The 27,490-nt window shown below is 38.2% G+C and overlaps 1 protein-coding gene across 2 annotated transcripts; it reads right to left on the bottom strand.

The window, feature by feature from the left end:
- Positions 1-27,490, bottom strand: LOC124296719 (uncharacterized). Of its 2 annotated transcripts, none has more exons than XR_006906445.1 (4): positions 14,794-15,197; positions 6,110-6,529; positions 3,254-3,580; positions 1-2,551 (listed from the first exon to the last, which is right to left on the bottom strand). XR_006906445.1 is itself a non-coding variant. In XM_046747014.1 (4 exons), the coding sequence occupies exons 1-4, from the start codon at positions 25,700-25,702 to the stop codon at positions 2,472-2,474; spliced, it is 1,104 nt and encodes a 367-aa protein (XP_046602970.1). In that variant the 5' UTR covers positions 25,703-27,490; the 3' UTR covers positions 1-2,471. The 2 variants fall into 2 exon arrangements, 1 of the variants encoding a protein (XP_046602970.1); XM_046747014.1 differs by lacking the exons at positions 3,254-3,580; positions 6,110-6,529; positions 14,794-15,197 and adding exons at positions 17,431-17,741; positions 24,866-25,130; positions 25,255-27,490.

Here is a 27,490-nt window from a genome sequence, read left to right as displayed (position 1 = left end):
CACACTATGTATGTACATCTGACGTATTATTAATATTACTTACACTCGCGCGACGTCTGGAGTTTTCTTTATTTTTTATTCACGTCTTTTACCAATAGAACAATTTTGTCATAACACCCTTAGAGGCAAAGGTAATGCATATTTACAAGATGTCGTTCGATCCCTTTTTAATCAAGTCCAGCTTATTTTCTCAATTACACGAGACTGTGAAATGTAAGAAATTGGCACGGTATATTATGAAATTTAGAAGTACTCAAGGACGGCCGTTGGTCTATTGAAAATGCAAAAACAGAGTTGCAAACCGACAATCGGCCTCTCCGGCCTGCGATAAGTTTTCGTATTATAAACGTACATATCTTTCACTGTCAACAGTTTATACGTACAGGATTAATTTAAACCAACTCTTAATTCTTGAATTGATTTAACCCATTAAAGCCCAAGAAAAAACTGGCTCAGATAGCATCAAACTAACTGTTCCATTCCTGCATAGCAAAATGGAAAAACGAAGTATGTATATTTCGTTTTATGTCACTTGCAATTGTTTTTAAAAAATTATTCAAAAAAATTATACTGAAAGTCATTATTTTAAGAAACACCTTTAGAATACACTAATTCGAGTAAATACTAGGCGTGCGTCAGAAACAAAAAATATATTAAATACACAAGAAGACTTGTTTCAATATGACTGGTAGAAAAAATCAGATAGAATTATTAACAACACTTCTATAGACGATCAAGGTCGATAACTGATCGTTATTCCCGAGTTGTGAAAAAAACCAAAAAACAGCGTTGGATTAATTATTACTCCGTTATCGTTACTATTATAATTATTATTATTATTAATAAAGATTTTTGCATAACGTATCCCGCCTACATGCTTACATTTTCAACATTATATCCATGCACACGGTATCACGGCATATTACATACCACGACACGCATCTAGGTGCGTTGTTAATAAAAGTTTTTAATATTCGGTTTCAATTTTAATGTACAAACACTGTAACAAGTTTCGACGTATTTATATGTATGCGCAAATGCGTTACAAATATTTATAGGTATAATATTGAATTGATAATCATATTTTAATCATACAATCGTGTATTGATCATTATTATTGTTGTTGTTGTTGTTGTTGTTATTATTATACATTTATTATACTTAAAATTACATGTATGCAATATTATTACGTTATGGCATTGGCACGTTAAACCTGTATTATTAGTAACATTATAGTCTTGCCTATAAGTCGCATTTTAACAAACGATAAACGCGGACAAAATGAACGCTTTTTTTGCATTCCCTTTTCACATTCCGTTTCCTTTTGTCGCGTCTATAATATGGACTGCAATAATTCCTCACAGACAATCATCTACTGTTATATACAATTAATTATATTGACCAATTCCTATCGTACCATGTTTTACATATATTACGTATAATGTATGTATGTATATATATATATACATATGTACACATACATGCATACATATATGTATAACAGTCATAGCAACCGTATAATAATTCTTAATAAATATTTACATTTCGTTTTTTCGCACAGTATGTGGTATTAATAACAAACTACGCATCGTGTAATTCACCTGCGATCACGATTGTGACCTAAGGAAATGACTTTTTTTTCTCTTTCTTCTAATTTCCCTCTCTCTCTCGCACAAAGTTTCTAAACCAATGGATTCTTTCGTTGTCGCGACAGTTAATAAATGCAAGCAAATTTTATATGAATCTAAGTATAGCGTGAAATGTTGGGATAATATTTTCAAGCTGCAAAATCTGTCCGGTATATACACAATTTATTTGTCACATATTCTCACCCCCTAATTCTTTTTGTTATCTGTCCAGACTTGAAGAAATTCAACGTATCTAAAAATTGGAGTAAGTATGAAAATCGATGCGCCGTATTATATGCGTGATAATTTGACATGGGCAGTTAATTAATTTATATAAATTTGTTAAAGATGTTGATATTCCAGAACGAAGAATAAAAAGTTTCAAGTTTTAAATCGACGAATTGATAAGTGCGATTTGTGTCTGATCGCGTTATGCTTAAAGCAAAATTTAAATAACTAAAAAAGACATGTGAGTATTTTCCGTAGGCAAGTAATCAATGTTGCTGAAATTATTAAAAAAACATATATATATATATATATAGAAATGAAAATAAATCAATCCTTGCGAACTGTACGATTACCACGTGCCGTATGGTGATATATTATCAATATTTCTACAGCGCGAGAGAAGATGATTTTTCAGTTCGCGGAATTATACCTAGGCGGTGAACAAATAAATTCTTTACGCACGTTTTTCTCCCCTCTATTTTTGCAGGATTCAAAATTTGTATAATTACATGTGCACGTTGATCGAACGTAGGCGTGGGATCGTTATTCCCTCCTCTAGTTCTCTCCGTCGATCCGATCGTACGTGTGTATACATATAACAGGCTGCTTCACTTTTCACTGCTGAGCTGTGGTGTTCTCAGGCACGAAGCTGTCTTGACTCAGTGAACTCAACAACTCCTCGTTCTCCCTCCGAACTGCAACAAATTTCGAGAAATCGATAATCGTATTTTTACAAGTTCGCGACGACTCGATGCGCGGTTGAAAATTTTTTTCTCTATTATTGTCAAATTTTTTCGAGCCTTGTTTGCCGCTCCTTTCTTTTTATTAACGTACCAATTTTTTTGGTTACAGATCAGATCTTCGACAATATAACATATTTTTTTGCCAAAAGTCAAAAATTTATTTCGCGTTCTTTCAATAAACTTACTGAGAAATCTGCTAAACGATCTTGATTCCACCGTTAAAATTTGGTTTCAGTATTTCGTGTTTCTGAATTTGTTTATCGTTTTTTTTTTTTTTTTTCTGCGATTTTTGACAAAAAAAAAAAAAAAAAAAAAAAACGTTACAGCGCTTTTGATCAACTATTTGAGAGAAAAATCTACACCAGTTTCGAGAATATTGATACATGATGTCATTTATGAAGCGAATGAAAGAATAAATCTTGGAAACATTTTGAAAATGAAAACTGTGTGAAGTTAAAAAAGATTTCTAACAAAAGCAGGAAGAGGGGGGAATAAAAAGAATTCAGGTTTCAAAATTAGTTTTTGTTTTACCGAAGATTAACGATAAAGTTTGAAATATAGGTGTAGAAATAGAATTCGTCGATTTTTGTATTCCGCAATTTGTTACTTGAAAAAAAAAAAAAAAGCCTAATTTCTTTGCGTATGTATATTTACGTTATTTATCTTGACGATCGTCCGATTCTTTTCCGGGATCGGCGGGCAGGCTGTGAAACGAGCTGTGTGTCAGGGTGATGACGACGACGAGAATCGAGGCGACGAGTAAGAAGATGAAAATTGACAGTACAATGATAACGATTTTCCGACGACTTCGATCCTGGGCGATATCGACGGGGTTCCCAATCGGGGGAACCGCGATTTTGACAACTTCCGTCGACGCGACGACGTTGTTTCCTGCGTTCGCACGAATCGAACCCTTTCGACGCACCGTGCTTCCCCTTTTTGGACGATTTTTTCTGCAGACACTCGCTCGTCTCCCGTCCCCTGAACATCGTTTTTCACCACATCTTTTACATGCTTGTTTTATTGATATTTTACTTTATACACGGACGAAGAGAGACTGCAACAATTTTATTCGAAAGAATCTAACGAATTTGTGGCGAATAAATCATCGAGGAAAGGAAAATAATCACGTGTGGAATAAGTTTTATTAGGAATTTATTGGCAGAGTTGAAATGTTTTTCGATACTTTGGTCATACCGGAAGATTGAAACAGTATCGCCTATATGCTTGACAAATGTAGACGAGCTGACGACAGTCCGTTCATTCCAATGTACAAAACTATAATTTTTTTAACTCTTCTTCTGATCTTAATCTTTGGTGTTCTTGTTTATTTTTAGGTAGACGTTTCCTCTATGAAGATGGCGAGAGGCCGACGATTCGTGATTCAAAAAATTGGTGAGTCGTCAATTTTTATCAGACTACGTTCACGAAAATTACGTACGCTGCAGAATCTCTTAAAGCACGGACTAAACAATTGCGAAATCACGACACGAAAAATCGAAAGAACGTTAGATGCAGCGATAAAAACTCGAGGGCGATAGGAATGTGAGAACATTTTTCCTCCTGGTTTTTTTATAAGCCAGTCGAATAAAACTAACGAATGAAAAATAAGGCTTGAAAATTATTATCTCAGCTGTCGGGAAGCCATCGATCGAAGTAGGATTAATCAAATAAACAAAATCGGCACTTCTGGGTGGTAGAAATTTAATTTTTGATACAAACGTTCGCTTCTCTGCCCAATTTCACAAGACTTATGCCAATCGGAAATACCTTTTATGCCTGATCTGTAACTTCCCGTTTGACCTCGACTTCGTGCAGCTGACCCAACGTAATTCGATGTGTCGTGTATGAATTTTTCTTAATCCTGTTGTCTGCCTGCAGACGTCGACCATTCTACGCGTATTTTATACCGCGCATTTGCCATAAATTTGACGTGCCTTAAACTCCGTGGAGAAAAGTTTTTCCACGTGGCTAATTATTCTTGAACTCGTTGCAGTTCTGCTAAATACAACGTTTCGAGCCATTTTTTTTTTATTGTGATATTCTCCCAGAGTTTCTTTCTGGTAATACGAATTTGGAATGTTGGAGTGAAAACATTTTCGTTTACCGAGAAAATTTAGAAATGAGATACTTGAAATACATTATTAGTTTGATTTGCTGTTGGAATATAAGTTTGACAGAATTTTTGAATCGTTCAATGGTTGACAAACTGTTTTTTTTTTTTAAAGCCTCAAGTATCGTTTTACGTCACTAGTTCAAAAATTATGGGACGATTCAAATATGCGAGGAATATTGTAAATCAATTGAACGATTTGACTAAAGATGAGTTTTAGACGTTTAAAAAAGGAAAGTAATAAAAAGATTCTCAACTAATATTTTTAAATGTGTAATAAAATGTTGTTGCGAAAATTGTTTTCAAAACATCCGAAAGTGATGCCTCGATAACCCGTCTGGATGTAAAATTATTTATTTGGCTATAACGAGCAGAGCTAATGGTGAAAATACTGAATTATGCTCTTAAAAAACAAATTAAATTTTTATACCAAATTTCCCAATGTTTGGATAATAATAAAGTCTGTACTGAATAGTGGCACACGATCTTCGTAGTCTTGAAAATATCGGGCGTAAAATTTTTTATCGAATTTTTTATCGAACTCGTAAAAAGATCCTGTCAAAAGAAACAACATGTAATTTTGTGCGAATATCGATTTGCTAACACGACTTGGAAATTTCGAATTTAGCTCATTCGATTGTAAAGATTAGCCAGAAAACAAAAGAATGGCAAAATTTGTCGTAAAGAAATTAAACTTTTACGAAACAACTAAGTCTTGAAAGGTTGGAAACGACTGCTCAATGTTCCGAAATATAATATTCCGTGAATTCAAATTACGTTAGAGCAAAGTTCCGAAAAGTAAAGTTCCGATAGAGAAGAATTTCGAAAAATAAATTGTCGATAAGGTAAATTTCCGAAAATTAAAAAATATACTCCGAGAGCGTTGTTCACTCAACGAGTGGGTGTAAAAAATCAGAAAAACGAAAACTGAGAATGACCAGACTTCCGAAGAAATTTCACCAAGCCAGAAATTCATAGAACTGAAAGTCTTCGATCATTCGGAATTTCGGTGTTTCAGATTTTTGAATTTTCTTGTTATCGCACTTTCGGAACTTTGACTCTTTCGACGTTTAGTATTTTCGGAACTTTGAGCATCGGGTTTCGGACCATTCGAAACTTTGACGTTTCGTCGTAGCGTAATTTCTTTACTTCAAGTTTCGCCAGCAAAAAATTGGGATTTCGTCACTTTCGGAACTTTTGAAATTCACAATTTCAACCCCCCTTCCCTCGATACAGCCCAGCGTAGTTTTTCAATCAAACTACTCCACAACCCCTGTTCGGCAAAGAATTAGCTGCAACGAAAGTTGCCAAGTCTCGGGCTGACGATGAGAATGAGCAAGTTCATGCGGCAAGTTTAAAATCGCGTTTAGGAATTTGAGTTTCCGAAGCGTTTTCACCTAGGGGAGTCGTCCCGGTGCAGCTGTTGGCCCGTGATCTCGCCCCGTGGAGGCTGGCGCGACGACTCCCGACGTGAATATCTCCGTCGGTAATCGTCCTGGAACGTCGGGGTCTTCCGGATTGGGAGTAAACGGAGTTAGAACGCGAAGGATGTCTCCCCGTCTCGGGGGGATAAAGTCCCGGCGTCTCGAGGCCCCCGCATTGGAAGATCGCGGGGCTTGGATTTTGGCAGGATTCCGGACGCGTCGATAGATCGTCGATGTAGAAAACTACCCTGTCGTCGGCTGCCGGGTCCGACGATCCGTCGCTTCGGTGATTGTAATCCATGTCGATCCTCTCGCTAATTATACGACAATTCCTATCCGGCGTACATTCGGTCTGTCGTCTGTTTTTATCTCACTCTTTTTCAACATTTATCACTGCGGAATGAAAAATTACATTTACACGGTTGAGTTTTTTTTTTCATTTTATGATATAATTTTCGTTTTTTCATCCATAGTGTGATTACTCGTTGCAAGTTTTTAAATTTTATTTTAAGAGAATTTTCTATTGTATATCGTATTCAATGGAGTTTTAGTCGTTTCTTTAAATTGTTCGGACAACCGTTTCTAGCAGAAATAATAGATTATAATCTGGAAATCACGTTTGCATGTCGTTTGAGAAACATTTCTTTTACACTGTTCGTTAGCGCCTTGAAATTATTCGATGAAATCGCTTGCCGAAAGATCAAAATTTAAAGTTCAGAGTTCAAAGCTTAGAAATACACAAAACGTGAAACTTTATCTTTGATTCCAAATTTTTCTCCCTTCAATCACCAAAGAGATTAATTATTTAAAATTGAGGTATTTGGCATTCCAAATTCATTTGTATAATCATTAAGCATTTATCTGGATTAATTTAGCTAACGTATCTACCTAGGATTGATTTATAATAAGATTAATTGGGCGGAACTGATCGAATGTTTGAAAATACTTGCAGAATCGTAAAATTATCAAATGAATACAAAACGCTTGAAAAGCTTTTTCGTTATCGTTCTATCGCTTCAATTTCTGTTATTGGAAAAATCGTTCTTCACGATCTTTCAACGAAACGGCGATCGACTGTTTAAACTTCAGATTCGTAGATAAATCATTGCAATTTATACGGTTTAAATTTACGAACTATTGCAAAATCCTTGTTTTGTGATTTGAAAATAATCTCTGTGATTAACTCCGATCAAAAATCGCGGTGAATGATAAGTGTCGGATAGAAGGATAATCGTAAAAAAAAAAAAAAAACGCTGTGCCATTTAAAATAGTTTTGATCAAACCGAGACAAGTTAGGTAAGAAACGACGATGCTCAAAGAAGAAAACTTATCGAAAGTTAAAGCCAGGTTATAGCTAATAAATGTGATAAATTCACGAATAACTATCGTGGAATTATTTTCTCTCGGGCGGAGGGAACGCCGCGCGATATATAAATGATTTACGATTCGTCGACAGAAAATCTCCAGTCGCACAAATCGGTGTACGTATATAAAATATTTTTCCCTGCTCGTTCTAAATTTGGCGTCCACGGTTAGACGCGCGTACGTTCATTCGAAGCGTGTCGATTTAACGCGAGGCGTCGATGAACGCTCGGCATTTCGAAGGATCAATGTTCCCGATCATTCGCAGCACAGCGAATATTGGCTCTTCGGCTCAATAGTTATTACGATTTTATTTTTCAGGCTCATTGCCTCGCTCAATTGGCTCTGCGTCGTGTAGCCAGTTAAATACGAGGTCGGATCGTATTTTAAAACGGCGAACGAAAGCTTAATTGATTCACCTTTTGATTCTTCGCAAAAAGCTTGCCGAGTAAATCTTGTAACAAATTTTATTTTCCACGCGAAAAATATTAAATTTTCATTACGCAATTTAAAAGCTCTCATTCTATCTTTATATAAATATGTATATGTTGTAGGTATTGTATGAGATATAGAAACAGTTTTCACCCTCCGAAAGTGGTCGAAAGTAATACTTAATACAAAAGTTGAAAAAAAGATAATTGGATTCCGAAAGTTTGCTCGGCCGGAGAGTGGGTGAAAATCTTTCGCGGTAAGGAAACAAAATTGGAAGGTTTTAACGGCTGATTGTGAGCGCGAGAACAGCTGGGAACTTTCGCGTCGTAATCCCCTTCAAATATTGACACTCTTCCTAAGCATCTTTGATTTACGACGACGTATATATTTCACTAAGAATTTGAGATACCTGAGGGGAAATTCTAACCGTTACAAATTGTGGTTCGATCAAAGGGAGCGATCGTTTTTTTTACTCAATCTTGAAAGCTGTTCACTGAGAAAAATTTCATTTTTTATATTAACTAGAAAAATTGAGTAAAACAGATATCGTTAAAAAAACTGTTCGAATATTGTTGGAATTATGAAAAACGACGTACGCCTAATCATTTTGCGCTATTGTCGATCCTTTTTTGGTAATTGCAACGCAAAATCAGTCCCTGAGGTTTACTCTACTTTTTTAGTTAAACAAGGCTTTAACGTCAATTTATTGTTGCACAAGCGTTAAATTTTCGCAACGGTTACAAGAAAATCTAGCAACAGTGATCGTAATGAGAAAGAACAGTAACGGATACTAGACCTTCCGGTAAGAGCTGTAAAAACTAATTTTCATTTTCTACCTAAAATTATATTTTACGATTGTAATAAAAATTGAAAATAGTTAAGGACTGAGCGGTAACCGGAACTGAAAACTTCTCTCAATGTTGTACGTCATTTGAGAAACAAAAGAAAAGAAAAGAAAAAACAGACTTATAAAATTCTTACACGAAAATCTTCGAATAAATACCGATGAATAACCGAAGGGCTGATCGACCGCTGAGCCCGTTTGGTCAAAATACATAAACTAACGAAACGGAAATAGTTAGAATCGTTTTATCAACGTCATTTCTGCTACGTGTATGCATGTATACACCGAATAGAATATATTTTTTTTTACCTTGATTTATTGCACACATGCGCAGGTAAATTTATCGTAGGAGAAATTGCTGCGGATGTGAAATTGGCCAAGTTGCTTTATTTTTCTGACATTTCCACCTCTTTAATTTTCACTTTATCGTAACTATACGTGATCATATTTTACGATCGTTTTGATATACCTCAAAAACGGGTCACGATCGCCGGGAATCAACGTGTTTCTTGGAATTCTGCTCTTAGTACCTCGTAATTTTTGCACATAGGCACGTACTGCATTTATGTATAATACAGATACCAGCGATGACCACTAAACTAAAAATAATCGAACACGACTCGATTGAATCGGTGAAAATTAATCGATTAATCGATTATTTCGGATTTTCTTTTTGAACGGTGCATTTAAAACCAAAATAAATTTCTGAGCCTAGTCTTAATAACGGAAAAGTTTTTTTCATAATTCATAGTTTCGTTCAAAATATTTTTCAATTTTAGGTAAAAATATTCATTCATCATTCACTAATTATATCAAATAAGTACCTTAGTAAGTAAGACAATGATACCAATTAATACTCTTCATTACATAATCACATAAATTGATATTCTATTGCGTCGTTCATGGAAGTCGAAAACAAAAAACCGATGGCGTGGAAAAATAATCGAGTCGGTCGATTAATCGAATTTGAGAAATGATCGATTATACTCGATTAATCGGGGAAAAACTTGTCGATTTCTTCGAAAATCGATTATTTTTGGTCGTTCTTAGACTGCGTACATTAGCACAGATTTTTGAAAAATTTCGGTATTGCGATACGACAGAGCAAAGTTTAGGAAAATCGTTTTTACATCGGTAAAACGCTAACTTTACATGCAATACCGAGACACACACGAATACCATACGTCAGTTCTTTTCATTCTATAACTGTTCAGCCCACGTCAAAACAGTTCGAGAAGTTTATTGTTTCAAGTTAACGGCTTAAATGCGAAAACTCTTGGAGTGAAAATCTCACGTGAAAATTCGTGCCATTTTACGCGCACGTGTTATAAGTAGGCGTCTGTATATATTTTACGTAGAATCGGCAACGAGCGACCGACGAAAATTTGGAAAAATCGCGAGTGAATAACGGTGAGGATTTTAAATTAAATTCAACAAAAATCACTGCAGATGCCCAATTATTTTCAACACTGTGAAGCACGATCGGAAGCTGCGATCACAGTTTTTACGAAACGAAGCCAGCAGCTCCTGCGAAATTGAATAAACAGTGTTTTTTTTTTTTTTCTTTCTTTTCAGTTTGTGTATACGATACCGTATCGACCGATAACAAACACATCCGGTTTAATATTCATGGGCCCTTGAATGCCCTCAACATAAATCTAAAATTACGACCTATACAAAATAACGCGGAAAAATTCACCGGTATATTCCCGTGAAATTACAGGCCTCGATATTTAAGAATTCGCGATGCTGCAAAACTTTCCATTATATTGAGACGAAACTCGTCGGGAAACAAAGACTCGAATAACTGAAAGATGATAAACGTGGTAGGACTGGGAAATTAATAGATTAATCGTTGACGAATAATAGGTTCATTAATCAATTGGTTAATCGGTTTTACCGACCGATCGTTTTTCTTCTAAATTTATCATTTTTACGATCAATCGTTTAATCCGCAATTTTTATTCATAATCTTTAGGATTAATCGCTTAATCGAAAAGTTCAATTAATCTCTTTTTCGATTAACCGACCGAAATTCAAACTTATTATTGTTTTCTTCGCATACCACAGGATTTCCCTCATCCGGCGCGTTAAAAAGCAAGAGATTCTACAACGTCGTCGAAATTTAGATTAGCAAAGAAACATTTAAACTATTCCAACCCAATTATAACGGCAAAAATCTCTTTATGGAAAGAGAGGAGAGAGAGTTGAAGAAAAAAATAATAATAATAATAATAATAATTACGCCGAAGCGGTAAGTTGATAGCTCGCTTTTGGACGGAAGCTGCTTCCTGCGGTGGCTAATCTCTTCTTGGCATACAGGCCAAATATCTCTGGGCTGTATCGACAGGCCCGAACGGAACTGGCCGTACTCTAATGCCGTGTTTAACGTCCGTCGGTATTATCTACGCGATTCGAGTTTCACGCGCTAATATCATCGATGAAAGGAGCTAATATCATCGCTTCTAATTCCGTGGGAAGCCAAATTTTATCGGTTTGACTCAGGGTGGCCGGACACCTTGAAAATCTGGAAAACCTTGAGATGTCGGGGGATTCAAAAGGGGTCGTGAAAAACCCGGAATTGTCAGAGGATTTTTAATTTGGACATGGAAAAAACTGAAGATATCAGGCTTTTTTATCCCGGGAATTAGAAATGATTTTTTGGGGTAATAAATTTACTCTTTTTCGTTGAGAAAACAAATTGGCTTAAACTGACTTTTTTTTTCTTTTTTTTTTGTCTACAATATATTTTTCTTCGATTCAAATTGAATTTGAAATGAAATTGGCATTGAATGTTTTTTCCCAAAAAATTTGTGGCCACCCTAATTTATGTTTGGATCAACAATCGCGATTGGCCAGTTGCAGAAAGATTTCTAAATCAGATATTCAATTCCAATAAATTCGGTTAACGCTCGTGCAACGATCCGTGTATACAATTTATAACTTTTTTCCCCAATCATGACCTTTTGTTTATTATACGTTGGCTGAAGTTACTCGGTGCTCCGATTTTCGCCGTTCATATCCAGTTGTAATTATTATGTGGAAATATATACGTGGGAACGTATAAAGGCATGAAATTTTTTCTTTTCCAATCACGGAGGAAAACAAAGCTATAAACGAGCTCGTGAACCTCGAACGAAAATCGAGAACAATTGGCATGATGTGCATTAAGTCGAGGCGAAACCACGTTCGCCTCGAATTGCACAAGTTGGTCTATAACTATAAACCGCCACCCGTCAAACATCGGTATATTAATACACCCTGCACGATTACTACGAGCTGTGCAGCATAGACGAGTGAATGGCTTTCGGCGCATTACGAGTTCTAACTCTATTTTAATTGCACCCAGTTTCAGGAGCCGGTTTTACCCTTGAACATTCGAGAAAGTCAGCGATAATCGAGTACCACGTTTTTGCCAAACCTTGTAAATTTAAGTTGAAATCAGCTCAATGATCGAGAAAAAAATAACTGCTTTTTTTTCTCTCACGGAGATTGTAGAAAATATTTTTCACCAACTTTTCAACCGGAAGCAATGAATTTCGTCCAACAAACTTCCAGCGGCTTGAACGAATGACTTTTCATTCGACGTTTATGGAAATTTTGGAAATGGTAAATGAAAACAAAAAAAAAATAAAAATACTGAAATAAATAGCGATAAAAAAGAAAGAAAAAACTTGATCGCAAACTTAACGAGGATTTGTTTGAACTCCTGCAAGGAATGATTAAATCTTTCAAAAGTTAAAAGGGTCAAAAGATTAAAGTTAATTCATGAGTGAATTTAAATTATTCAAGAGAGAATTTAACGATCTTTGTACGATTAGTATAAATTCACAAAGGTGTTTTGGTCCAGATTGTTGATCAACTTAAAGTTCTTTGTGATTTATTGACACGATATACTACATAATAGGCTTACACCATGCGACCATACGGTATATATATGTGCGTGTGTGCTGGTGAAAAATTATAACAACTTTTCACGGCTCTAGTTATATGGCCTGGTTGGCCAGGAAGTCTGTTGAAGTTTGAAAATTGACCTAAATTTGTTTATTAATACTTTGCCTGTGCGGTGAATGATGCAGAACAGCTTTGAGATTTTAAGATTTAAGTAAATTTATAACGACTAACTGCCGAGTGATATAAATATCCGGGACAGGAATCACGAGATCAACGTCAGATCTTCACGTTGAATAAAAAGTGAACAATAAAATAAAATAAATACGATTAAAATTAAAAACTCTTTGACCTTATTCCAGAAACAAATCTGCCGCTTTCCCATCTCGCGATGATCAATGCGCACTTTATGCGTGTTTTTATAGTACCTATTTCGTCGTGAATCGAGACAGCCGAAATCGCTCGGTAAAGCTCCATAAATTTATCTACAACTATGGTAGGTGTAAAATATCGCGTCTGTATCGCATAAACTTACGAAAGATTAAAATTCATTAGAAACATCCGTTAAATATCGTTTATACTTGCTGTACGAATATTATAAACTCGTCAATAATTCCATCGCAATATCTAAAAGCTATAAAAACTGCAATTGGAAAAGAAATCTTCGCAGTAAAAATGTGTTGAAACTTGCAACTTTATTCCGATAAAGGTAAAGATTTTGACAAGCAAAGACTTGGAAAATTTTTCTAACTATTTTCTTGTACAGTCTCAATTCCCGAAGCAGCATTTTTTTCAAGCTCATCTCACGAATGAATACAACTTGGCAATGTGGCGAAAATCGTGCTGCTGTTCAACGAAAATAATGTATAGTGAATTGAGGAATCAAAATGACAGGTGAATTGAATAAAATGAAAGCAAAGTGGATGAGATTCTTAAATCTTATTCAAAAAAAAAAAAAAAAAACGAGGAGTGTCGTAAACGGATCTGGTAAAAAAAAAGAAAAAAAAAAAAACAAAAAATTATCACGTTGCTCGAAAATGTCTTTCGTTCGCAATTGTGTTCAAAATCAACAATACAAGGAGTGTTTGATCTCATTGATCTAGAGTGAAGAGAGAAAAATAATGAAATACTTATTTGTTTCATTGAACTCAACGATTTTGCAATTGAAGGAATTGACGAGACGGTTCGAGGCAAGATGAGCTTGTCCAATTAGTTAACATTTCGATAATCCTGGGCGACGGGATGCCGAGGCTTCAAATGCATAAGTACAATACATACTTGAGAAGAATGAATCGAAGCTTGATGAATTTTGATAACGGCTTGCAAGACCTGCGTGTGAAACTTGTTTTAATTGCACTGATCAACCCGCCGCAAATTCGTTCCCATTGCAGCTTAGTTGAGCTGACATTTCACGTGATTTTAGTCGAACGTTGATAGGGCGAATAACATGAAATTTCATTGATTTTACTTGATATTGACGAAATGAGCAAAATGATATTTTTTGTGAATTAATTTTATACAATAAACGAAACAAGTCGGGGATGTTTCTTTTTACTTGAGAATTATCAGCGAACAAACATTGCAAGTTTATGGAAATGGATGAAAAGAAAATAAATAAAATGAAGAAACCATCTGAGATCAAACATTTTCCACTTAGAAACCCCGCTTTGCAATTTTGTGTACAGTCATTGAACGTCGAGTTGTTCAGTCTCGAATATATAAAACGTACGCGAAGACACTTCTTCTGAAATACTTTGTAACCTTTAGCCGGCACCTCGGTGACGTTCGTGACCTAAGAGTATTTAATTAAGATTAATCGTAACTTGAAAGTTTCTGTATTTTAAAAACTTTCCGACTAGCTTGAAATTAAAAATTATGGTTCCGACCTTTTTTATCTTGTAAAAGGCACTTGATGGAATGTTCAAAAACCAATTCAAGTAAAAAAAATTAAATCGCGGATAAAGGTGCCGGCTAAAGGTTAAAGAAAATCGAAGATTTCAAACTTGGAATCGACTTTTCTTTTATAATTTGTCAACGATGACACTCAAAGCTTTACGACCTTGAAACAAATCGGTACGATATTTTTCGATCATGAATATGCTTTTATTTTTTTTTTTCTTTTCTTTACTCCAAGAGTCCGTTGAACTTGAATTTCTCTCGTTGTCCGCACTTTACGGATAAAATGTCAGGCCGTGCTCCTTCACTCCTTACGCAATTAACGAGCCATCGGTTGATCGAGTATTAATTCACCGAGAGTGAATAACTTTTGAAAAGAAAGCTGCGAACCGTTGCCGGATTGACGAGATATGTTTTGAAACCGAGATGTGCTCCGTGTGAGCCGGAACAAGAAGCACTCTGTCACGTCCGAGGAGGAATTGGTAAAACACGCGTCATCGGTAGATAAACAAACTGAAGTTTGGCTCGTATTATTGAAAATACACTCAAGTTTCCGCCACCGTAACGTCTCGGCGTCGACGTATGTGCCAGCAGCAGGTACGCGACGAAGAGGATAAGGTCGTAGAGGAGGAGGAGGAGGAGAAGCGGTTCCGAGGAATCTTCAAGCTCGACTAAAGACGGAGGTTTCTACTTGCGTCGAATCGCTTGCGGAGGTGGGGCTGATGTTTGCACGTATCCGTTCTATATATATCTGACCGTGAAGAGGAGCTTGCTCGAAAGTTAAACCTTTGCACGGATTCGAGTACCCGTAGATCGAACACGCTAAATCGGACTCGAATTTCGCCTCCTGCGGTCCTACGATTAGTACCAAAATCGCCGGACTTGCCTTCGGCCCCTCAAACTTATTGTTTTCGACTATCTTTCAAACATTGTAAAAATTGCTGACGGCTTCTTGGACGTTAGGACCGATTTTTAACAGGGTTCGTTCGCATTTTTCAATCTGATGTTTCCTCACTTTTCCGGGTATCCCAGACTGGAAATAAGATTTTTCCAGTAATATTTCACGAAATATGCCGCTGATTGATGACGATTCTTTTAAATGTTAATAATTAACTAGTAACTAATTTATCGTTTGACTATCAATTTACAAACAACACCCTGGGATTTTACGTAAGAAAAAAACGAAAGAAGGTTTGGTGTTAAGTGCGACGAAACAAAATTTCAACTACAAGTGTTTTTTTTTTTTCTCTCTTCTTTGTCAAGATCGACGGTACTTTGTATAAGAACGAGTTAATTTTTTCGACAGAATCAAAATGCCAGTCTTATTTTCGAAATTCTCTTACTATTCCCTGATTTTTCCTTCCTGTAAGAAATTCCCTGAGTTTTCTCGGTTTTACAGGTTTTCCCTGTACGTACGAACCCTGTTTAAGCTCTGGAAACTATAGTCGACAGAAGCAGAATAAAAAGAGGTTGTCAAAAATTTGTGTCACCAGCTTTCATTAAACAAATTTAAACTACACGTTTTTATACAAATCGCTTTGGCAGCCCGTTGAAATATTTATCTCAACTTGAACTTCGGAGTTTCAAATTGTCTATTTGTGGACAGTTGACAATTTTTTAGTAAACCTGTGCTTCATTTCCGTACGTTCGTATGAGATATTTAAATGAGATTATCACCATCAGATAATTTACTCGAATTGACGTTTCTTTTTTCTAGTTAGCAAGAAGAAGAAAAAAATAATTGAGACGATAGATGATGATGGTACATACCACGTGTATAATAATAATAATAATAATAATAATTAAAATGAAGTTGAAGAATTAGGATCTCTGTATTGTTTCGTCTGTTAGGCGTGAAATTAAATGACGAAATATACACTTCGAAATAAGTAAAAAACATTAATAATAAATTAGAATAGGATCAATATATCAGATCATTTTTTAGGAATGTTTCGTATGCAATTCAACGCATAAGGGTTAAATCCGCCTGCATTTATGGAATTCAGGGTACGTTTTACTAAAAATCGGTCTGCATTTTGGCAACTGAGCGTGCATTTTACCGATTGTCGTTTGTCCACGAGACGTATTAAAACAGACGTACCCTGATTGCTTAAACGCCGGCGGATTTACCCTGTCGTTAATTGCCCGTGGAAATTTCGTGTCAAGTGGGAAGATGTTGGACTCGTGTTGAAAATTGCGGAACATGGATGAAATTCCGAATTTGAAACGTTTCGAAAGCGCTAAATTACAAACTCTTTGGTGCCGAAATTTGAAGTAAAGAAATCAAACTTTGACGAAAGATCAAAGTTTCGAGTGGTCTAAAACTCGACGCTCAGAGTTCCGAAAGAACAACATGCCGAAAGGGCGTAACTCCGACAAGTCAAAGTTCCGAAAGTGCGAAAATGAGAAAATTTGAAAATCTGAATCATCGAAATTCCGAATGATAGAAGACTTTCAGTTCTATGAATTTCTGGCTCGGTGAAATTTCGCTGCTTTGATTTTTCTTTGTTTTGGATTTTCGATGTTTTTACGTTCGGAATTCTGGTCATTCCGACTTCCCCTAATTCTAATTTTTTACACCCACTCGTCGAGTAAACAGCGCTGTGTCAGTGTATTTTAACTTTCGGAATTTTACTCCGTCGAAACTTTATTTTCTCCTAATTTTTCTCTATCGTAACTTGAATCTTCGAAATCCTGCGTTTCGAAACCTTGAACCGTCGGATTTCCGACCATTCGAAACTTTAATGTTTCTTAATAGTTTTATTTCTTTACTTCGAGCTTCGCCACCAAAGCATTCGGAATCAGGCGCTTTCGGAGCTTGTCAAATTTGGAACTTCAACCCCGGCCAAAAATTGTGCAATCCACATACCCATGTCGTCGATAATCGGCGCCATCCTTAGCGTGACGCCGACGAGGAGCAGCGACATGGCTAGGAGGAGGCAGGCAGTCGCGACGATGGTCCATCGGGCTCGGGGTGGAAGTTCTTCGGGGTCCGCAAGTTCTTCGGGTGTTTCGCCCGGGTCGATTCTCCGTCGGCGTCGTTTCCGCTTCCTCTTTGGCCGATGATACTTGTCGCAGGGACCGCGTCTCTTCTTCTGGTCGTTGTGGCTGTCCTCCTCGTCTTCGAGCTCGTCTTCGAGGTCCAACGCTACGTAGTCGTCAACGTCGTAGTGAATTTTCCTGATCGAAAAAACAGGCGTGCGTTAGAAATTGCTAGTTTCTAACAGGGAATCCAAGAATCGAGGGTTTCGATGAAGCGACAGCTTCTGGGTTTTAAGGGAAAATCGGTAGCCGCTCCAACTGGTCGAGACATGTGAAGTGGTGAACAAAGCAGGATATCGAACTTTTTGTTGGAGTAGTAATTTCCGAAACTTATTTAAACTTAAACAGTTCCCTGAACCTTCGATGTATAGTGATAGATGGGAAAACCGAATTCATACCCGATACTCTGATGTTCTTGATCTTTTGCGTTAACGTTGCGATCAACTTCAACTTTACGCGTTTCGTACATTTGTTGAAAATTTCCGATGCTTCCATCAACGATCATTTTCATCCTCGTTCTTTTAACAATAAAGTTTTACGAATTTTGAGAATTCTGTACATTTATCACGAAGGTATAGAAACCGTTCGCAGAATGATAGGTAGTCAGGTCACGGTACACGCCGATAATTCATTCCAGTGTTTTCGTTATTCATTAAAGTGTGATCCTCCGTAATAGACGTCGAATAATAAATATCTCGTTATGATCTCGGTGGTGATTATTTTCGAGTCTTAGAATTTATGGTCCATCGTGAAGTTGGCCTCGCCGTTTATCATGATTTACGAATCCAAAGTGCTGCTAATAAGAAAATTTATCAAACCTTAATTTTCACTAATGCGTAATGTTGCCCCCCATTTTCAGGTTCTTCGCTATTTCAAACCGGTCGACAAAGCAATCTGACTTTACCGAGTCGATACATCTATTTATTTTCAAAATGTAAAAATAAGTCCGGAACTACACGTTTACCTTACGTGCTTGTGATCGATGACGCAATTCGCGGCTATTTGTTGAGGGAGTATAATTTACACGATTTCTTCGAGAAGGGCGAAAAGTAGCTGGATACTCGTTCGGAAAGTGTTCTTTACCTCAAAGTGTTACAATTATATACGTTTTTTTTAAGACAGCCTCGCGAATTCACTTCAACGTTAAAAACTCGGCGCTGAAACGTTCGATAATTACCACTGCCAAAATTGCATTGTCTTATTGCGTACGAATTTTACTGTACATATTTTTCATTCGTAGGTTCGCATACCATAACAATTTGATGTCACGACCGAGTAGAGAAATTCGGATACTTTCGTAGTTTTTGGCATAGAATTTTTAGTAGAATATCGTATACGTTTTCGTGAAACGTAGTAATTTTTTTTTATAGATTTTCATCGTATTTTATAGACAATTATAGAGTGGCTCGCATTTACGGGATCGTTTTTCTTATATCCAATGTTGAAATGGATATCAATTTGTTGTAGAATATCTTGAAATACCTGGTTTATAAAACTAAAAGATGTAAGTTTTTTCACAAGACTCAGCTATTGAGACAAGGTGAGTTCAAAACTATACGACAGATTCTCTAAATCCGTCCAGATCATACTCGAAAGATTAGAAGATCAGACTTTGAAGTTTGAATGTAGAATCAAGCAGCCAAATTTTTACGGATACTTAACTTGTCTGACGTAAGTATTCCTAGTGATAGAGATGCGACAACTAGCGGTGGTTCAAAAATTCGTTTAGTTCATAAAAACTTGTACTTGTCAACGAAATTCTAAAAATACCACGAGGAAAAAAAATGATATCGTCTGGGTCCGAAATCGTAATTATCTTTCATAGAAAATTGAAAATTTTCATAATTTTTAACTAAACTTCGCAAGTTTCTACGAAACAAAAAATCTATCTTGTCCGTGTCGGAAATTGTAATAATTTTTTATAAAAAATGTATAGTTTTTTATAACTGATCGTAGAAATTTGTAATTTTCAATGCAAAAATACTAAGATTTTCGAGGATTTTCCATAACGTTCCACGCTTTCGGACAATTTCCTACGATTTTCGAATATTTCTTGAAATTTTCAACGAACTGCATTTTAATGTGGTTTGACGTCGAAATTATATTAGCCAGGGTATCCTGAAAATTGAAAGTGAAAAATGGCCCTTTTGAATATTTGAGCGCTTCATCCCCATATCGTCTTCTTCTTATTATTATCCCTCGCTCGCGATCCAGCTTGAAATCCCTTTTATACATCGATCTTCATTTGCGATAATACGATACGACTATCAAAATTCCCACAAAAAATCGCGTATCCTCCGGCATAAAAACGCAGAGATGCCTTTTCGTTGAATGGGGAAAAGTATCGCGATTCTTGAACAGTAACGTCTATTCGAAGTAAAATCAATAGAGTTATCTGACCATCGTCTATGCTTTATGTCGAACTGCATAGAGTGTTCACGTATTCTTCGTGTTTACTGCGTTTGTGCGCACGATACCTGATTTTGCATGCCAGCATTGCAGTAGTCGCGAAAGCGGCCATTCATCGCGTCGGGGAAAATTGTAGTTGCTAGAAGAAGTTTTAATTAAAGATGAAACTTGAGCATTCTTCTCAACTGCAGGAAAATACGCAGCCATCCGAACGCGGTGTTATTTTTAATTGGTAATTTGTTTTTTCTTCTACTCTCATTACGAATTTCTAATCTTGTTCGTCGTGTATCCTTACACACCGTTCGAGTAAACCAATCCGAAAACTTTCAATTATTTTTCTTTCATCATTTCGAATCGACTGTTCAAACCTCAATACTTAATTGAATACCTTTTGTTCTCGAGTCGAGTTCCAGCGTCTTTTAGAATAACGCCATGTGTCTGTTTATGGTTTTTAAATAACTAAATTTCATTTATCGTCGATACTGTTTCTCAAAAAAATTTCTCTGTCTCGAAATAATTGTAGTCTGTGATTGGATAGGGTATACAGTTACGAATTATAATTCTAGTAACAGAAAAAAAAAACAAATATATCGATAATTTATGGAAGTTGAAAGTTTCTTGTTGTTAAATAAATTCGAACGTCTCAGTTCAGGATTGATCGTTTCGAAAATTCTGTATCAATAATCTATAGCAAACACTCTTGAAACTTGAACTTTTTCTGTAAAAATATACAATGAGTGAGAAAAAATAATTTGAGACCAGATTTAAAAACTAAATTTTGTTACATGGAAAACTATTTCAAATAAATAGTCTGCGGACCTGGTACAAGGCACGCGATCGTTTACCAAATCGTTATACGCGTATACACATATGTAAATTTAGATTTTGAGCCATTTTAGTTTACACCAAGTAGCACCGTAAACAAACAGATTTACTTCGGGATATATTTTTACACCCAATCAGACACAGTTATACAAGTATCTATATTCAATTTTTATTTATTTTACTATTCATTTTTTAATGTTCAATTTCTTTTTCGCCCTCGATTATCTCAATTTTTTTGCCGTCTCGTTTAATTATTCCCTTCGTTTATTATCTCAATGCCTTATGGACTGCTTGAACGAATCTTTGTATCGAGTTATCATCGAATTCGTTCCGCAGCTGTGTCCGAGGACAGTCGCGTCTTCATCAGGCATTCAAATTTCAACTAAGAAACACACACAAACATGTCAGTCTGAAATTAGATTTCGTTCTTTTAACGAATTTTTTTCTAATATCCCCAGCAAATATTTAAAACCCTGGAGGAATGAGGACAAAAAGTATTACACGACCGTTTCCAGACCCGATTGCGAACCGTTTCGTAATCCATATCGTGATAAAACACGCTAGCAATATTTCCCGGTGTTTCATGATATCTCATATCTGCAGGGCACTAAATTTCTCACCACAGAGGAAACGGCACAAGTGCTTCTCGCCTCATTTTGCAACGGGTTAACTCACCGATCAATATTGGACAGTGGAATTAGCATGCTGAAGAGGCACGGTCAAGCTCCTATTTGAAGACTTCAAAGCCTCTCGAAACGATGCAGTTTATCGATCTAATCGGTAATTAGCAACTTCGAAGGGGAACTGTGGCGTAAACAATTCTTTTGGCGGATATCATCAGTCGAAACGAGACGCACCTGGAGCTTCCCGCACGTCGAAAGCTCGCCAATTTACGCATCGATACATTTTTCATCATCCTGGTGTATTGACCAAAGTCATAACAAGTTCGTTAACTCGACAGGAATTATGCCCCAATTTCACCGAATGAATTAGCGGCCAGCTGTCCGGCTGCAGCTTGATCGGGAGACACGGAACTCGATTCGATACTAATTGCGCATCGCTTTGCTCCGCGTACGCCGCAGTAATCGAACAGAAGCTTGCTAAGGATCCGATCCCAGTTTCAGAGTGGAATTTCCGATCCATATAACAACCCCTGGCCAATCGGGCTGATGGGATTTCCTCGTTCTTCGACCGATTGTAAGAAGGGTAGGAGAGAGAGATGAATGTATAGGCAGTTCTTTTCGCGTCGCGACTTGAACGGATGGCAGACTCTTTTTTGTCCCGGTAATTAAGCTTCGACACTTCTGGAATCGGTGACATATTTTATTGTAGAATTATACCTATGCTCGCAATCTGCGTGGCGTTCATCGATTGGGGAAAAGCTTTCCGAAACTGTTTAACCACAGCTGTGTTACCGTTGTAGTCGGGTGAATTTTTCTTTCCCATCAATTTAAATCTCGTTCATCTTTAGTGGCCGAAGTCTAACGCCGGCTAAGTACCCGCCTAATGTGCTTTTTTCCTTTGGTCGTGTAAAAAAAACTTTCCCCTCTAAAATCTCACTCGCTCCGCAGTTTGTGCCCGAATTACATTCCGAGCTTTGGTAAACCTAGTAATACGTACAGCGCCCTAATCCCTGGAATAATCTCACAATCAGGCTGATCCACGCACGAGGAGTTAATCAGAATTCTGGCGAACGGCCAAATCTACCAGGCGTTAGCGATATTCATCCTTTCCCAGTCCTTTCACAAACTTGACGTGTTTGTATTCCGGCTGCAGAAAGACGGACAAAAGTTTCCTGATTCTCCGCCAATGCTGCCATCATCGTAATGTATGCGATTGAAGGTGGAAACGGTATATAATAATACGTTTCTTCTCTAGTTTCACGATGTATACACGGTGTTTCCCAGTAGATACCGCGTTATGTTGGATTGCCTACTGCTAAGGGGAACGAGTATCGGTAAAACAGACGTACCGAGCCATAATCACTTTGATGTGACTCCGAAACGTGATCATCGAACGCTTCAGAAAAATTTATGAAGTACGAAACAGCTGCTCGGTCAAATCCACACAACTTGGCAACACAGGCAGTTCAAGCTCACTTCCAAGGATTTTAAACACGCTGCCTACCGATAAATCGGTCGGTCTACATTACCGATATTTGTTCTCCTCAGTGGAAGGCAACCCAACATACCGCGTTGTTTACTAGGTAACACCCTGTATAAGAAGAAATTATTGTTGAAACCTTTATTCTCGCGTTAGAAGGCGATCTTACGGTCTCGTTACTTGGTCATTTACCCCTGCTTTATTCACATCGTCAGGCTTATTCCGCGTCTTAATTTCTTGACTTGTCACTTTGTTTTAAACGAATACAATCTGTCACGTGAAAAATAAACCACGCCTATCCACGTTCTGACGCACGTCTAAGCAGCCGGCGGCTGGGGGGCGGGGGGGGGGGGGGGGGGGGGGGAGTAGGAGGGAGAGAGGGATAGAGAACGGGAGAAGGGGAGAGCTTTAACAAGTGTTGGATGTTTTTGAGCCGCTTTTGCTGTCTGTTAAAGGACGTGCCTCCATTATCTCCGTGTTTCGTGAGAGGGTTTGGTGCTCGGTAAAATATCTAACTTGAATTATCTCAAAGGCAATTATCACGGACGGGAGGTTAATTAGCATACGCGACAACGTGCTAGGCTGACGATGTGAACTGAATTTTCTAGCACCGGCATTGTACGGTGATAATCGTCAGTGAACTTCACCGACAGAGACTTACGCGGCTGGTTATTATCGCTAATAATCACTTTAGTCAAACATTTTGAACTTTGCCGATTACACGCCAGACGCAGCATTACCTTTAACATCTTTTTACCTTCACCAGCCATACTTTGCCTTTCGTCAAAATAAACACTCACATTTCCAGCATGGTTCATAGGATCTGTTTTGACGACCACGTCTCGCTCTCTCTTTCGCTCTCTCTCTCAATCCTCCGTCAGAGATCCATAGTTTAAACAAAATCCGGCAGCCCATTGTTTATCAACGTCATTCAACTTTCAATATTATTTGGGGCACATAGTATGCGTGCCTATGATCACTTTAGACAAAACTATCACGTGATTATGTACGTATAGTTTTACCGTAATGCGTATAACAGACTTGACGACTTGGGATAAGCATGTCGAGCATTGTAAATCAGCTTACACAATTTTAAAACATTTCGCCTTTGATCCTAAAGTATTAAAATATTATTCATCGATTTTAAAAAAAATATTCATCCGAATATTGTTATGACTTCTTCAATAACCGGGTAACAGTGATGGGTGTATTTTGAGACTGTTCAATCAAGAGATTTCAAACTTTGAAATATCTTTGACTATTTCTTTAAATCAAAGATTCTCGCGTTCAACAAGATTGACCCATTTCTCCTTTTTTTCCTTAACAATTTACATTTTTACCCAAGATTCGAATGGGTAATAATTATATAATTATTCGCAGATTTTGAAAGGTTAAACGAAAATTGAAAAAAAATTCTAGATATTATTACCACTTCGTTAATTGATCCTGAATTTCCCAATTTCTGGGCCAGAGAAAGAATGAATTGAAGAGTTTTGTTGAAAGTCTGGGATGGGGAGATATAAAAAAAAAATAACATTACGCACTTGGTCTTTAGTGACTCCGTACCCAGCCACCTGAGGAGTGCGGAAAAGGAAATGGGAGAGTGAAAAGATGCGGAGGGAGAGAGAGAGAGAGAGAGAAAGAAAGAAAGATGTGCTGTAAGATAAGATGGGTAGAGTAACTAAGGAAAAATGAAACGAAATTGAATTGGGGTGTAGATGTTTGTAATAAAGTACATGCAGTTACCGTAAATACCGCAATAAGTGTTAAAGAAACAAAGAAAAAAAAACAACAAGGAAACGTTAGTAGAAGCGTGCCGGGACGATTTTATAATTTATAAAAAGCTATAAGACACTCGTAGCCTTAATTTCGGACAATTTTCACAACATCCGGCTAGTCCGAATAGTGTCATATATTCAACTCACAGCTGAGTGGCGCTCTGTGAGAAACGGCACGAGCTTTGTTGAAGCCTTGGTAATTCACGAGTGTCGCCAAAAGCTTCCCTCGCTCGTTCAAAGTTGAGCAAGTCCAACTGCTGGTCTCTGTTAATGTCTAACAGAGCTAGTCCGGACTCGGGGCCAGGATCTTCCAGGACATTCCGCAGTCCCGGAGGACCCTGAGGACTTCGAGAGTGCCGACGTCTCTTCCGAGGACTCTTGGGCTGTTCCGAATCCCTCCGGTGTCCTTTGCCTGCGGGGGAAGAAGAAGAAGAAGAAGAACAAGAAGAAAAGAAAGAGGAAGAAGCAGAAGAAGTCGAAGACTATCGTTCCCAAACTTCGAAGGGCGATCTTTCGATCCAGCGATCGTTACTTACCGTATTTTGTCCTATGACGATCCGTCTGGTCAGTCAAGCCACCCGCGACTCCGATGAATTCCCCACAAGGTGCCGAATCGTGACGCCTGTGCTTACGCTCCTCGTGCTTCTTCTTGTCTTGCTTGTGATCATGGTGATGATGATGGTGGTGGTTGTTGTTCTGCTGGCTGTTATGGTGGTGGTGATGGTGGTGGTGGTGGTGGTGGTGGTTGTGGTTCTGGGACGAGGACACCGTCGAGGATGAGGTTAATCTGGGTCTTCTTGGACTCGCTGGGGCGCTCCCGACGCGTCTGGTCGCCGTTGAAGCCGATGCTTTCATAGACTCGACTTTGGTTTCAACAAGCGCGGCCAGGACGGCCTCGAGCCTTGCCACTTCGACGTTGCTCGACGCATCTTCGGTGGAGACTGCTTTGTCCGCGACTTCACCGCTCGCCGGCATAACAGTCATTATTCAACGATTTTGTTCACCATGTCGAGTCCTCTTCGTTTTCCCCCCCTCTACTTCCTTGCCACCTCTCACTCTCTCTCTCTCTCTCTCTCTCTCTCTCTCTCTTTCTCTCTCTCTCTCTCTCTCTCTCTCTCTCTCTCTGCAACCTTCCCCTTTATTATTCCACGGCTATTAATCCCGGACCCCGAAACGACACCCAGCTGAGTGGTCAGAATTCTTTAAGAGAACACTCGAGGGTTTCCGAATGTGAAAGAAGGAGCGTTGAAAAACTTTGGACAAGTTATATTACCTCTAATCCTGACTCGGATTTTCCCGCTTCGTGGTAATAAAAGAGAGATCAAATCTGACGCGTTGCGAGGATCCAAACTCTCCCAGTAGGCATACCCAGACGCTTTACGACAACGGTACAACCAAATTATCTTGATACAACTCTGACTCGACGTTCGGTCCCCGGAGTGAATCGTCGTTTTGCCTGTTGCTCTCCAATATCACCGAGCAGCATCTACGTTTGAATGTCACGCACCATACGATAAGTAAGGAAGGCAACGGCAGGTGGTTAGCATAAACAGAGGAACCCCCCGCCGAAGTAGGCACATACCCCAAGTCGAAAGCACACGGAGCTCGTCGTTCACGGGGGTAAAATGTCGCATCGATACATTGGAGCGTAGTCGTAGTAGGAATATCGCCTTCCCACGTGTTATTTATATCACCGAATCATAGTATCACCTCGGCGAAACGGTTATACGTAAGTTAATGAAAAATTGCGCGGGCAGTTGATGAGACAAACGCTGTTCTTTGTACCGTGCGGTGTGTTCCTTTGGTTAAACCTGGTTAATAAACGTGTAGGAGAGGGTGTTTCGTTTGAACGAATACTCGAAAGCGGCGAGCTTTTATTCTCCTCGTGGTCTGCGGAGCTGTCGACGACGTTGCTACGACGACCCTTCAAAAGTATCCAGATTATTTCCGGCACTCGACGGTAACTAACAATAACTCTCTCCTTTACCCAGAAATGCCTGTAAATTTTGCGATACGTTTTTTCCACCGAGTCACCGCAGTTGTTCTTTCGTCATCGCGTTTCGAGATGATTTTCTCACCGGCATAGCCTGACAGGCACAGCTGTTCGACGGAAATCCCCTCATCGATGGTACAATTTATCGATAGATTATTATCGGTACTTTTGTATATCGCTGAGCATGGGACTGAGAATTTATGTTCAGCCGTGTCGTCTCCGGGGTTGTTTTCCTCTTACTTATTATCCTGTGCACTTTCGGAGATGTCAGTAACTGGTGATCTGAACTCCCTCGTGTAGATAGATCGGGAAATGGAAATTCTTACCCTTCGCAAAACCGCCGAATCGCGGTGCAAAATCGTGCGACGTTATAACAAATCGTAGAATCGCAGACGTTGCGTTAATACTGACGTTAACGCAGCTTTCGTCCGCACTGCGATGATTACTCTCGTTAAGTTGCATGGTCTTCGTCTTCGTTATTACCTTATATTACGGTTCAAACAGTTTTTCACCAAAGTTCAACCCGCCAGGGTTACATCGGGAGAAAGTGAATAAAACCCAACGACGTCGACGACGAATCGCCTCGACGCCAATGGACTCGGGGTCGTTTCAGGCTCTTTCATTGAACGGGTTTCTCCGCTCTGTACAAACGTGACGTCGTCGTCGCACCGAATCGCGTGTGCGTCTTTACCACCGTTAATAATGAACGCTACGGAGCGTCGACGACCCGGGACAAACGACGCGAGGACGTATACTGAGTGCCGAGTGACGCGATCGCG

The sequence above is a fragment of the Neodiprion virginianus genome, chromosome 1 (assembly GCF_021901495.1).
Source record: "Neodiprion virginianus isolate iyNeoVirg1 chromosome 1, iyNeoVirg1.1, whole genome shotgun sequence".
NCBI lineage: Eukaryota > Metazoa > Arthropoda > Insecta > Hymenoptera > Diprionidae > Neodiprion > Neodiprion virginianus.
This window is presented reverse-complemented; position numbering and strand designations above follow the sequence as displayed.